This window comes from Ovis aries, chromosome 21, assembly GCF_016772045.2.
Source record: "Ovis aries strain OAR_USU_Benz2616 breed Rambouillet chromosome 21, ARS-UI_Ramb_v3.0, whole genome shotgun sequence".
Classification (NCBI taxonomy): Eukaryota; Metazoa; Chordata; class Mammalia; order Artiodactyla; family Bovidae; genus Ovis; species Ovis aries.
Genome location: NC_056074.1, coordinates 16,208,179 through 16,221,131, shown reverse-complemented (window position 1 = coordinate 16,221,131; position 12,953 = coordinate 16,208,179). Strand labels below are relative to the sequence as shown.

Genomic DNA, 12,953 nt, shown 5'->3' with positions numbered 1-12,953 from the left:
ACAACAACAAAAAATTTCTCCAAAGAAGATAAACAAATGGCCAATAAGCACATGGCCAATACTCAACATCATTATTAGGAAATACAAATCAAAACCACAGTGAGATACCACTTCATATCCACTAAGATGGCTATAATCAAAGGACAGACAATAACAAATGTGGGAGAAGATATGTAGAAATTAGAAGCATCCTAATGTTGGTGGGAATGTAAAAAGGTGCAGCCACTGTAGAAAACAGTCTAGCAGTTCCTCAAATGGTTAAACATAGAGTCACCATGTGGCTTAGAAATTCTACTCCTAGGTATATACCAAAGAGAAATGAAAACACAGATCCACACCAAAGTTTGTACATGAATGTTAGTATGAGCATTATTTATAATAATCAAAAAGAAGAAAAAAGCCAAATGCCCATCAACTGATGAACAATCAATACTATAAAATATTATTCAGACTTTTATAAAAAGGAATGATGTCCTGATACATGCTAGAACATGGATGAAACTCACAGGTATTATACTAAGTGAAAGAAGCTAGACACAGAAGACTACATGGTCTATGAGTCCATTTATATAAAATGTCTGGAAAATGTAAGTTTATATAGACAGAATATCAGTGGTTTACTAGGTAGGGCTGGGCATGGGAGTTTGAATGAACTGTAAAAGAATACTAGGGAACTCTTTGTGGTGATGGGAATATTCCAAAAATAGATTGTAGAGACAGCTGCACAAGTCTATAAATTTAATACAATCATTGAATTGTACAATTCAACTAGTATGGATGAATTTTACAATATATAAATAACAGTCAATAATGCTACCTTTTAAAAGTAAAAATTTTAAGTTATATGTAAAAACAGCAGGTTCTTATCTTACATTTTATATAATACAGATATTTAAGGAGTTAAAATAAAAATTCCTCAGGAATGCCTGATAAAGATGGCAGATTGAACATAGGCATCTATTTCTTAAAATTTCATTCAGTTCACTTCAGTTCAGTCGCTCAGTCATGTCTAACTCTTTGCGACCCCATAAATCTCAGCACGCCAGGCCTCCCTGTCCATCACCATCTCCCAGAGTTCACTCAGACTCACGTCCATCCAGTCAGTGATGCCATCCAGCCATCTCATCCTCTGTCGTCCCCTTCTCCTCCTGCCTCCAATCCCTCCCAGCATCAAAGTCTTTTCCAATGAGTCAACTCTTTGCATGAGGTGGCCAAAGTACTGGAGTTTCAGCTTTAGCATCATTCCTTCCAAAGAAATCCCAGGGCTGATCTCCTTCAGAATGGACTGGTTCGATCTCCTTGCAGTCCAAGGGACTTTCAAGAGTCTTCTCCAACACCACAGTTCAAACGCATCAGTTCTTCGGTGCTCAGCTTTCTTCACGGTCCAACTCTCACATCCATACACGACCACAGGAAAAACCATAGCCTTGACTAGACGGACCTTAGTCGGCAAAGTAATATCTCTGCTTTTGAATATGCTCTCTAGGTTGGTCATAACTTTTCTTCCAAGGAGTAAACGTCTTTTAGTTTCATGGCTGCAGTCACCACCTGCAGTGATTTTGGAGCCCAAAAAAATAAAGTCTGACACTGTTTCCACTGTTTCCCCATCTATTTCCCATGAAGTGATGGGACTGGATACCATGATCTTCGTTTTCTGAATGTTGAGCTTTAAGCCAACTTTTTCACTCTCCTTTTCACTTTCATCAAGAGGCTCTTTAGTTCTTCGCTTTCTGCCATAAGGGTGGTGTCATCTGCATATCTGAAGTTATTGATATTTCTCCCGGCAATCTTGATTCCAGCTTGTGCATCATCCAGCCCGGCATTTTGCAGGATGCACTCTGCATGTAAGTTAAATAAGCCGGGTGACAATATATAGCCTTGATGTACTCCTTTCCCAATTTGGAACCAGTCTGTAGTTCCATGTCCAGTTATAACTGTTGCTTCTTGACCTGCATACCGATTTCTCAGGAGGCGGGTAAGGTGGTTTGGTATTCCCATCTCTTGAAGAATTTTCCACAGTTTCCTGTGATCTACACATTCAAAAGTTCTGGTCTAGTCCATAAAGCAGAAGTAGATGTTTTTTCTGGAATTCTCTTGCTTTTTCAATGATCCAATGGATGTTGGCAATTTGATCTCTGGTTCCTCTGCCTTTTCTAAATCCAGCTTGAACATCTGGAAGTTCACAGCTCACATACTATTGAAGCCTGGCTTGGAGAATTTTGAGTATTACTTCACTAATGGCACCCCACTCCAGTACTCTTGCCTGGAAAATCCCACGGACGGAGGAGCCTGGTAGGCTGCAGTCCATGGGGTTGTGAAGAGTTGGACATGACCAAGCGACTTCACTTTCACTTTTCACTTTCATGCATTGAAGAAGGAAATGGCAACCCGCTCCAGTGTTCTTGCCTGGAGAATCCCAGGGACGGGGGAGCCTGGCAGGTTGCCGTCTATGGGGTCGCACAGAGTCAGACACGACTGAAGCGACTTAGCAGCAGCAGCAGCAGCAGCATGTGAGATGAGTGCAATTGTGCGGTAGTTTGAGCATTCTTTGGCATTGCCTTTCTTGGGATTGGAATAAAAACTGACCTTTCCCAGTCCTATGGCCACTGCTGAGTTTTCCAAATTTGCTGGCATATTGAGTGCAGCACTTTCACAACATCATCTTTTAGGATTTGAAATAGCTCAACTGGAATTGTATCACCTCCACTAACTTTGATCATAGTGATGCTTCCAAGGCCCATTTGACTTTGCATTCCAGCATGTCTGGCTCTAGGTGAGTGTGAGTGATCATACCATTGTGATTATCTGGGTCATGAAGATCTTTTTTGTATAGTTCTGTGTATTCTTGCCACCTCTTCTTAATATCTTCTGCTTCTGTTAGGTCCATATCATTTCTGTCCTTTATTGTGCCCATCTTTGCGTGATATGTTCCCTTGGTATCTCCAATTTTCTTGAAGAGATCTCTAGTCTTTTACATTCTATTGTTTTCCTCTATTTCTTTGCACTGATCACTGAAGAAGGCTTTCTTATCTCTCCTTGCTATTCTTTGGAATTCTGCATTCAAATGGGTATAGCTTTCCCTTTCTCCTTTGCCTTAGCTTCTCTTCTTTTCTCAGCTATTTGTAAGGCCTCTTCAGACAACCATTTTGCCTTTTTGCATTTCTTTTTCTTAGAGATGGTCTTGATCACTGCCTCCTGTACAATGTCATGAACCTCCATCCATAGTTCTTCAGGCACTCTATTAGATCTAATCCCTTGAATCTATTTGTCACTTTCACTATATAATCGTAAAGGATTTGATTTACCCAACAGGTAAATACTGTTAATATTTAGTGTTTAGCCTTTTCAAGGGTGGTAAACTAGATCATCACATGTTCAAACATACCTATATGTTGACCTCATGCTTGAAAGCTAGTTTGATTAGGTACAGAATTCTTGGTTCTAAATAATTTTCCTCTTACCTCTGAAAATACTGCTCCTTTGAATACTACTGCTAATGAGCCACATTAGCTGTGTTTTTATTTTGAAAGCTTTGAAAATATTTCTCTTTATTCTTGGGTCTCTTTACAGTTATCTGACGTGGTAACTGGTAGGCTCTTCCATCTGAAGACTCATACCATTCTTTAGCTGAGAGATTTTTCTTCCATTATTCCTTCATTTTTTCTACTCTAATGTCTTAATCCTCTAGTTTTTCCTGAATTTCACTGAATAATGTCCTATATCACTTATGCTTTAATTTTCCATATGTCTTTATGTTTTATATCATTAATCCACCTTTATGTGCATTTTTTAATCCTTAGAAATTTATTTCTTTAATCATATTTTTAATTTCTAAGAATTATTTTTTTATCCTCTGATTGCTCTAATCCATGGGTCCCCAACACCAGGGCCACAGCCCAGTACCCGTCAATGGTTTGTTAGGAACCAGGCCACACCACAAGAAGTGAGCAGCAGACAAGCAAGCAAGCCAGCCAGTGAGCAAAGCTTCATCTGTATTTACAGCCGCTCTCCATGTTTGCATTACTGCCTGAGCTCCACCTCTTGTCAGATCAGCAGCGGCACTAGATTCTCACAGAAGCACAAACACTCTTATGAACTGCACACATGAGGGATCTAGGATGTGTGCTCCTTATGAGAATCTAATACCTGATCGGAGGTAGAGTCAAGGCAGTGATGCCAGTGCTGGGGAGTAACTGCTAATATAGATTATCATTTGCACAGTAAATGTAATACACTTGAATCATCCCCAAACCGTCCTCACTCCCTAGCCCCTAATCCATGGAAAAATAGTCTTCCACAAAACTGGTCCCTGGAGCCAAAAGGCTGGGAACCACCGCTCTGATTGTAGCGTGTTTTGGGAGATGCAATATCTATAAAACCTTTGAATATACTGGGTTGGCCAAGATGTTCATTCCAGTTTTCAAAACGTCTTATAGAAAAGCCCAAATGAACTTTTTGGCCAACCCAATATTAGAATTCTTTTTAATTTTCTTTCCTGAGTTATCAATTTCCTCTGGCATCAGTTTTATTTCTTTATCATGGTCCTTCTCTTTAATGCTTTGTTCCTCTCAAGTGTCTAGAGATCAAGTGTCTAGGCTCTCCGCTCATATTTATCAGTGAAAAATCAGACTAATCAGTGTATACACCTAGCATGTGCTTCCTCTGTAGTCATGCGAGTGTGCTTCTCTGCTGTCTCTTCCTCTGAAGGGGCAATCTGATGCAGTCTATATATGAGTTATACAGATGAGGTAACTGACAAGTATCATTTCAGAGTGTGTCAGCATGGAAGAGTATGTATGGTAGAGATTCCTCTTCTCCCAGTTATCAAAAGCATAAGAAATTTATCCTTGGGATGCAGAAATTTAATGTATTTTTTTCCACTGCAGAACTACTTTTCCTTTTCCTCTACTTTATACCTGCTGTAGAGATTTGTAGTTAACTCCAGTTCTGCTGTTTCTCTCTCAGGCCCCTGTACCCATATCAGGCATTCTCCTGATATGGATAATTTACAAAGAGGCAGTGTACTTTCTTTAGAAAAGTGTCTTTTAAGCTTAGGATCAACCTTCTGAAACCTCTTGCTCACTTAACACGGAGGCTGATCCAGCTTTTTCAATTACAGAATTTAAATTAATTTACTCTTGAAGATGACCCAGGACTCTTTCCTGTTTTTTATATATATTCTCTCACACCATTGTCTCTGGAGCTACTCTTACTTTCCTAGGATTTTTCTCTTCCACATACACAGAGGAGCTGTACTTTCTGCTGTTCCAGTCAATCTGATCTTATCTGCTTTCTATCTTCCATAAATTTCCAATAGTGGTTCATTAATAAGCATTGTATTGAATTTACTTTTTATGTATCTTTTCTGAATTTAAGAAATTAAGCATAGCAAGAGAGATAGATATGAATTCATCCCACTACACAGATCCAAATTCCAGAGGTATCTTTCTAAAATGGTGGTTGTTATTCAGTAGTTCAATCATATCCAACTCTTTCTGACCCCATGGAGTGTAGCCTGCCAGGCTCCTCTATCCATGGGATTTTCCCAGCAAGAATACTGGAGTGGGTTGCCATTTCCTTCTCCAGTGGATCTTGCTGACCCAAGGACTGAACCCACATCTCCTGCACTGGCAAGCAGATTCTTTACCACTGGGCCACCAGGGAAGCCCTTTCTAAGATGGTAGTTTAGACTAAAATAAATATCCAACTACATTATTTAAAATACTTCCTATTTAAAATACTTCCTTAGCTCAAGCGGAGAGTCCCAGTTCTTTCACCTGACATGACACATCCTTAACAATGTGGCTTTTGTTCATGCTACTTCACACAAGAAAGCATTGATTGCCCTTTTCTCTGGCTGGTATCATTGCCTACATTTACCTGACACTGTGTTACTTACCTGACACTGTGTTATTAATCCTTGTTTATGTGTTCTGATTCCTCACTAAGCTGGGAGATCAAGAGCAAAGACCTTACCCATCCTTGACTCTTGGGCACTCACGGAGCCTATAACATAGTAGGTGATCATTTTATAAATGAGAGCTCAGGCACTAAAATGCTAAATAATCTGAGAGATGGATCTCAGACCAATGAGCCACAAATAAAAAGAATTTTAGAACTAGAAGAAACATTAAAGGTTATGTTTATTAAATGAATAAACTGTGAGGGCCCAAGAACCTTGTGCCAACTATCCTGTACTACCAAGCAGAATAAATCACTCCATCAAATATGACCCTCATTGTATGTTATTCATGAACATCTCTTGCAGCCCTCATCCTTATGTTTTTTCTCAAGGACTAAGATAATGCAAAAATTTTATCTCTGTATCACCAATACCTGGGCACAAAGAAAGTGCTAAATAAATATCAATGGTTAAATGTATAAATGAATGTTGCGGAGAACTTAATATTGTACTGGTTTCTACTACTAATTCATTCAAGGATAGGAAGCATGTCATGTAACCTCTGAGTCCCAATTTCTTGTGTCATGGAGATTACAGTATCATTCAAATATTTCCAACATCAAATGGAATGATCTGTGTGAAACCAATATGGAAAACGATGCCATGCTATCACAGGACAAACCATATTCCCACATATAACTAGTAAGGAAATAAAAAGGACTGAGCCACAGGGATAATGTTCTGAATTGGGGAGAAAATGTCCTTGACAATCTGGTGGTTTTAATTGTAGATACTAAAATCAGTACAGGTTTTTACAAATCAGGTGTTATCCTCTCTGCCATATGGCATGAGCCCCAGGGCTCCTCCTCCTCACTAAGGAAAAACAGACTGAAGGCTTTACTGCAATCTCCTTTATAAGACCTCTCTGACATCTTTCTCAGTTCCCTGCCACAGTGGGGAAAAAAACCCAGGACAGAGACTGAGAAGACCCTAGTTCTAATCTGGTTGTATCACAATAGCAATTATGAGTCTCTAGGAAAGTCTGTTTCCTACCTGTTAAGTGGGGATGATAATTTCTTCACAAGGTTAATTTGTGAGGACTAATTATGTTAACATAGATAAGTTACTGGGCTTCCCTCATAGCCCAGTCAATAAAGAATTTGCCTGCAATGCAGGAGACCCAGGTTTGATTCCTGGGTTGGGAAGATCCCCTGGAGAAGGAAATGGCAACCCATTCCAGTGCTCTTGCCTGGAGAATCTCATGGACAGAGGAGCCTGGCAGGCTACAGTCCATGGGGTCATGAGAGTCGTAAATGACTGTCACTAAACCACCACAATATAAGTTACTAACACAGTGCCTGGCACATCTTAGCTACTCAATAAATAATAGCTGCTATTTCGCCTTGAAAAACAAAAAGACATTTGAGCCACAAAGTACAGTTCAGCTTTGGTTAACATCCCTTCTTCAACAATTTACAACTCAATAATGGGGAGAAATTTTCAAGGATCTTAACATCAGCAAGTTCTTCACCACCTTTTAACTATATCTCTTCCATTTGATGAAAAATGAATCAGTGGAAAGCAAAACGAACTGGGAATCAGTTACATATTGCCAATAACCCTTCTCAATTTCAGTTTTATCATCTATTATACAAGGATAATAACCTGTCTCATTAAACTCCTGTAAAGATTAAAAGAGAACCATGAATATGAAAGGAGCCAGAATGCTACTGGCAATGGACATGTGAACTTTTTTTTTTAATCACTGATTACAGTATAAAATGACTCAGAATAAACGAATCTCCAATGCTGGAAGCATGATTCAACGTTTTTGGATTGTGACTCAGTATTGTGTTAGAATGTATGACTCCTCCACTTAAGATCCTTCAATAGCTTGTTATTACCTTTAAAAGTTAAAATTCCTTACATGATCTGACCTGCCTACACTTCACATTCCAATCATAACAAACCACTCGCAGTTCTCTGTACAAGCCAACCTCATGAACCTCCTTGCCTTACCACATGCTATTTATCCTCTGCCTGGAATACATTTGTCTCTTTATTATTCTTCCCCAAGAAAACTAACTCATTCAGTTCAGACTTCACCATCAGGAAGCTTTCCTTAAACATCCAATCTTTTATTCGGTATGTGCCATAGTATAATTTTATTCAGTATTATATCGTTATGTGCCACATGCCAAGGAACCTGCAACTGACAGGTGAGACATAGTTCCTGGCCTCATGAAGTTTTAGCATCCTGTACTGTAACTGTTTGTGCCTTCGTGACACTCACAAGACTGGGAGATCAGGGGTTTGATAATGTCTGATTCATCCCTATACTGTCACTTCTCCACAGAAGACCTGGCATAGAATAGCAGCTTTGCAAATGTTTAGTAAATCAACATAAAATAACCAACTCTGCACAGAGACAGCACTAGATAAAAAGAATAGCAGTAATCTAGTATAATAAGCCACAGCTTACTCATTATAAGACCCTTTCAAATACATCAATACCTCATCACATAATCTGCTTTAGAAAAAGGAATTGGTAAATTGTGAAGGTCAGAGGGACCCATGAGGTCATCAATGACTTCTACATATTCCTTCAAGTGACAGGACATTCACTACAACTTCAGAGGACAGAATGAATCACCTTCAATTAACAGAATCTGCTCCCTTCAGCAATTAATCCTAATCCTGGTTTTATAAACTCAATTAACCCAAAAGAAGGAATTCTCTTTTAAATGCAGCTATTTGAGGACATTTCCAGGTAAGGCAAAGTGTATAGTCCTCAGTCTACTGAGGAAAAAACTGAAGCTCAGAAAGGCAAATTGGCTTTTCTAAGGTTCAAAGCTAAAACTGAAAACTGAGTCTAGCAGCCAGTTCTGGTTCCAGGGTTAGGATTTCTAGAGCATTAATAAATGAAAGCTGAAAGGGATATCTACTGGTTATTAAGTTCAAGTCCTTTACTCTGAGGCCCAGGGTGGGAGAGTGACCAAGATGAGTGCCCACCAGCCCAGACTCTGCATCTACCATACTGATCTGATCCCTAAAAATCATACCTGCCCATATCAGAATAGAGGAAATAAAGGCTTACCAAAGTGTTAGAAGAATTATAATCCTCAGCTGATTTATCTGCAAAAGAAAAAAGACAAGTGATTCAGTCAGTAAACAATTACAGTGAATCCTTTCTTGAGACTTAGGAAGCCTATTCAGTAAAATACTTGCCAAGCTTAGAATAACAGTGTTACTGATACTACAGTCCCAATACCATGCTAAATACTTTATACACATTACCACCTCTAATCCTTGCTACAGCTGGGTACTATTATTATGTCTACTTTTATAAATTTGGAAACTGACATTCAGTGAAGTGATTTGTCTACAAATCATTTAACACACAGGTTATTTGGAGTCAAGATTTGAATTCTGGTCTAATTCTAAATACTATGCTAGAACTATATCTATATTATCAAGCCTCAGTGATTAAGGAAATTACCTCCATTCTAAGAGAAAAGGAAAGAGTTCATAACTGGTATCACCCCGAGATGTCTATAACAAATCATGACCAGCATGCAGCTTCAGCTTTTAGAAAGGATCCTTCTATATCCATGTCTATTCCCCACAAGGAAAGAAACACTAAGCCTTGGGAAAAGAGCTTTCTGGGTATCTCAGCTGGTAAAGAATCTGTCTGCAATGCAGAAGACCCTGGTTTGATTCCTGGGTAGAGAAGTTCCTCTGGAGAAGAGATAGGCTACCCACTCCAATATTCTCACCTGGAGAATCCCCATAGATAGAGGATCCTGGTGGGCTACAGTCCATGGGGTCGTAAAGAGTCAGACATGACTAAGCATCTTAGCACAACATAGTCATGTCAAGTATAATTAAAAGTATGGTCTTATTTCCGACACTAGATCTAAACTCCCTCAATATCACCAAATTTTATTAACTCTGAGATATATATTTTTTCACATTAACATCTCCGAAACAAAGATGTGTCCTACAGTCAAAGGTATTTCATGATTTAATTGGCAGCTTCTTTTTTCTTCATGTATGTAAAATAACAATGCATCTCACAATCAATGATATCTTAAACTTGATAAAGTATGAAACACAAACCCAATGGAGATCCAGCAAGAAAATAAGTTTAAACACCAAGTATTATGTTTGGATTTATTCTTTAATTCCTAGAAGTCCAAGAAGAAATTGATTTCATCAGTTCACCACCAATGGAATTAAGGAGAAGAAATATTATATCAAATCCTACATCCACCTCACCAAGAAACAAGCCCAGATAATGTCCAAGATCTCACATACATGAAAGTGTCAGGTATAGCTCCTGTGATCCTATGACAAATTATGAACCCACAAACTGTGATAATATGTTCTTAAAGCAACCCCTGAATGGCAAGCTGTACCCCAGAGAAATCAAATCAGGATATAGCTTAAACCTAATTACCTTGTTTTTCTTCTCCAAAAGCATATTCCATACCAAGTAGAATACTATGCCCTCACTGCACCACCTCCAACATTCCGTACTACTACTGTTTGTGAGGACTGGGTATTCTGGTAATAAACATATCTCAATCGTATAAAAGAAGAGTAAGTTTGCACCTTCTAAATGAGATGTACAATTTCTCCATATAAAAATTAAATTTTATAGCACAGGATGACACAGCAGAAAGCACTTCTAATCCCCTCACTGTACAAATAAATAAACTAAGGTTCAGAGGAAAAGAAACCGGTTTAAGATTACATAAATCAAATGCTACAAATCCATGGCAAAGAGGGCTAAAACCCAGAACCTGAGATTGTCAGTTCAGTTCAGTTCAGTCACTCAGTTGTGTTCGACTTTTTGCAACCCCATGGACTGCAGCACGCCAGGCCTCCCTGTCCATCAGTCCTTCCAATGAATATTCAGTCCTTCCAACTTCAACATCAGTCCTTCCAATGAATATTCAGGACTTATTTCCTTTAGGATGGACAGGGTGGATCCCGTTCCAGTCCAAGGGACTCTCAAGAGTCCTCTCCAACACCACAGTTCAAAAGCACCAATTCTTCGGTGCTCAGCTTTCTTTTTAGTCCAACTCCCACATCCATACATGACCACTGAAAAAACCATAGCCTTGACTAGACAGACCTTTGTTGGCAAAGTAATGTCTCTGGTTTTTAATATGCTATCTATGTTGCTCATAACTTTTCTTCCAAGCAGTAAGTGTCTTTTAATTCCATGGCAGCAATCACCATCTGCAGTGATTTTGGAGCTAAAAAAAATAAAAGTCTGCCACTGTTTCCACTTTTTCTCCATCTATTTGCCATGAAGTGATGAGATCAGATGCCATGATCTTTGTTTTCTGAATGTTGAGCTTTCAGCCAACTTTTTCACTCTCCTCTTTCACTTTCATCAAGAGGTTTTTTAGTTCTTCACTTTCTGCCATAAGGGCGGTATCATCTGTATACCTGAGGTTATTGCTATTTCTCCCTGCAATCTTGATTCCAGCTTGTGCTTCATCCAGTCCAGCGTTTCTCACGGTGTACTCTTCAATTTAAATAAGCACAGTAACAATATACAGACTTCACGTACTCCTTTTCCTACTTGGAACCGGTCTGTTGTTCCATATCCGGTTCTAACTGTTGCTTCTTGACCCACATACAGATTTCTCAAGAGGCAGGTCAGGTGGTCTGGTATTCCCATCTCTTGAAGAATTTTCCACAGTTTATTGTGATCCACACAGTCAGAGGCTTTGGCATAGTCAACAAAGCAGAAATAGATGTTTTTCTGGAACTCTCTTGCTTTTTCCATGATCCAGTGGACATTGGCAATTTGATCTCTGGTTCCTCTGCCTTTTCTAAAACCAGACTAAGGTTGTCGATCTAGTCTAAATTTTGCTTATCACATTACCTATGAGTTGGTACAGAAAATAAAGTGCTAAAAAAACAGGAAACAAAAAAAATTGGCATGAAAAATTGCGCTTTGGTTTTAGACAGCAAAGGATTTAAAGACCCAAGTTGAAAACACACTTACATCACTGGTGTATCACTCAACTGATATGTTAAGGCTTTATGAATAAATCGCTTACTTCCCCTGAGCCTAAATAATTTCTCTGAGTATGCAAAATATGGGTAACAGTACTTGTGCTGCCAGTCTCTCAATGTCATCATGAGAATCAAATGAGATAATTTATGTGCAAGCATCTATAAATTGAAGTAGTGTTATCATAATTAATATAAGAATAGTATGAGAAGAAAGGAAATAGGAAAATGAGAGATAGGACATTTAAAATAACTGTGCCATAAAAAATGAGATCTACTGTATAATACAGAGAACTATATTCAATATTCTATGATATACTGTAAAGCAATTATCCTCCAATTTAAATTTTTAATAAATTTTTTTAAAGGAAAAAATATCACATGATAAACCATACTGGAAAAGAATATTTTAAAATAGAGTGTCTATATAACTGAATCACTTTGCTGTATAGCAGTAACTAACACAACACTGTAAATCAATTATACTTCAATAAAAAAATAACTGTGGTAGATTCATGTCAATGTATGGCAAAACCAATACAGTATTGTAAAGTAAAATAAAAATAAAATTAAAAAAATAATAATAACTGTGACAAATAAACAGTTTTGCCTGGAGCTGCTTTGGTCTTCAACTTACAGAAAACAAAAAATCCTTCAATGTTATTCATTTATGCATACACGCAGGAACATACACACAATTACCTGAATGTGTATATCATATACTTATATTCACTCATATATACTTAAAGTGGACTTTTTATATTCCAAACATACAGAAACCCACAGAGCTGCGTCCATAAACATACACAGTATTTGTACATATCTACACACATACACATAAAAAGAGATTATTTCAAAGACTCTGCCACTGAGGCTTTCAAAACCAGCTCCTAATCTGACATCTCCATGACAAACTCTTAAAAACACAAACTCTAACCTAGAAAACTTTCCAACCCATGATCCCTCAAACCCAATACTGCCTTGGAATAACTCACTCCCTCAATGGAAGAAGTGAGAT

The 12,953-nt window shown here is 38.3% G+C and overlaps 1 protein-coding gene across 20 annotated transcripts in view; it reads right to left on the bottom strand.

The window, feature by feature from the left end:
• PAK1 (p21 (RAC1) activated kinase 1) overlaps positions 1 to 12,953 on the bottom strand; it is a 161,780-nt gene that overhangs the window by 47,249 nt on the left and 101,578 nt on the right. For all 20 annotated transcript variants that reach the window (XM_042238206.2, XM_060403966.1, XM_060403963.1 and 17 more), the window contains one exon: positions 9,000 to 9,037. In XM_042238206.2, the coding sequence (XP_042094140.1) occupies positions 9,000 to 9,037 (38 nt within the window). The remainder of the gene's footprint in view (positions 1 to 8,999; positions 9,038 to 12,953) is intronic.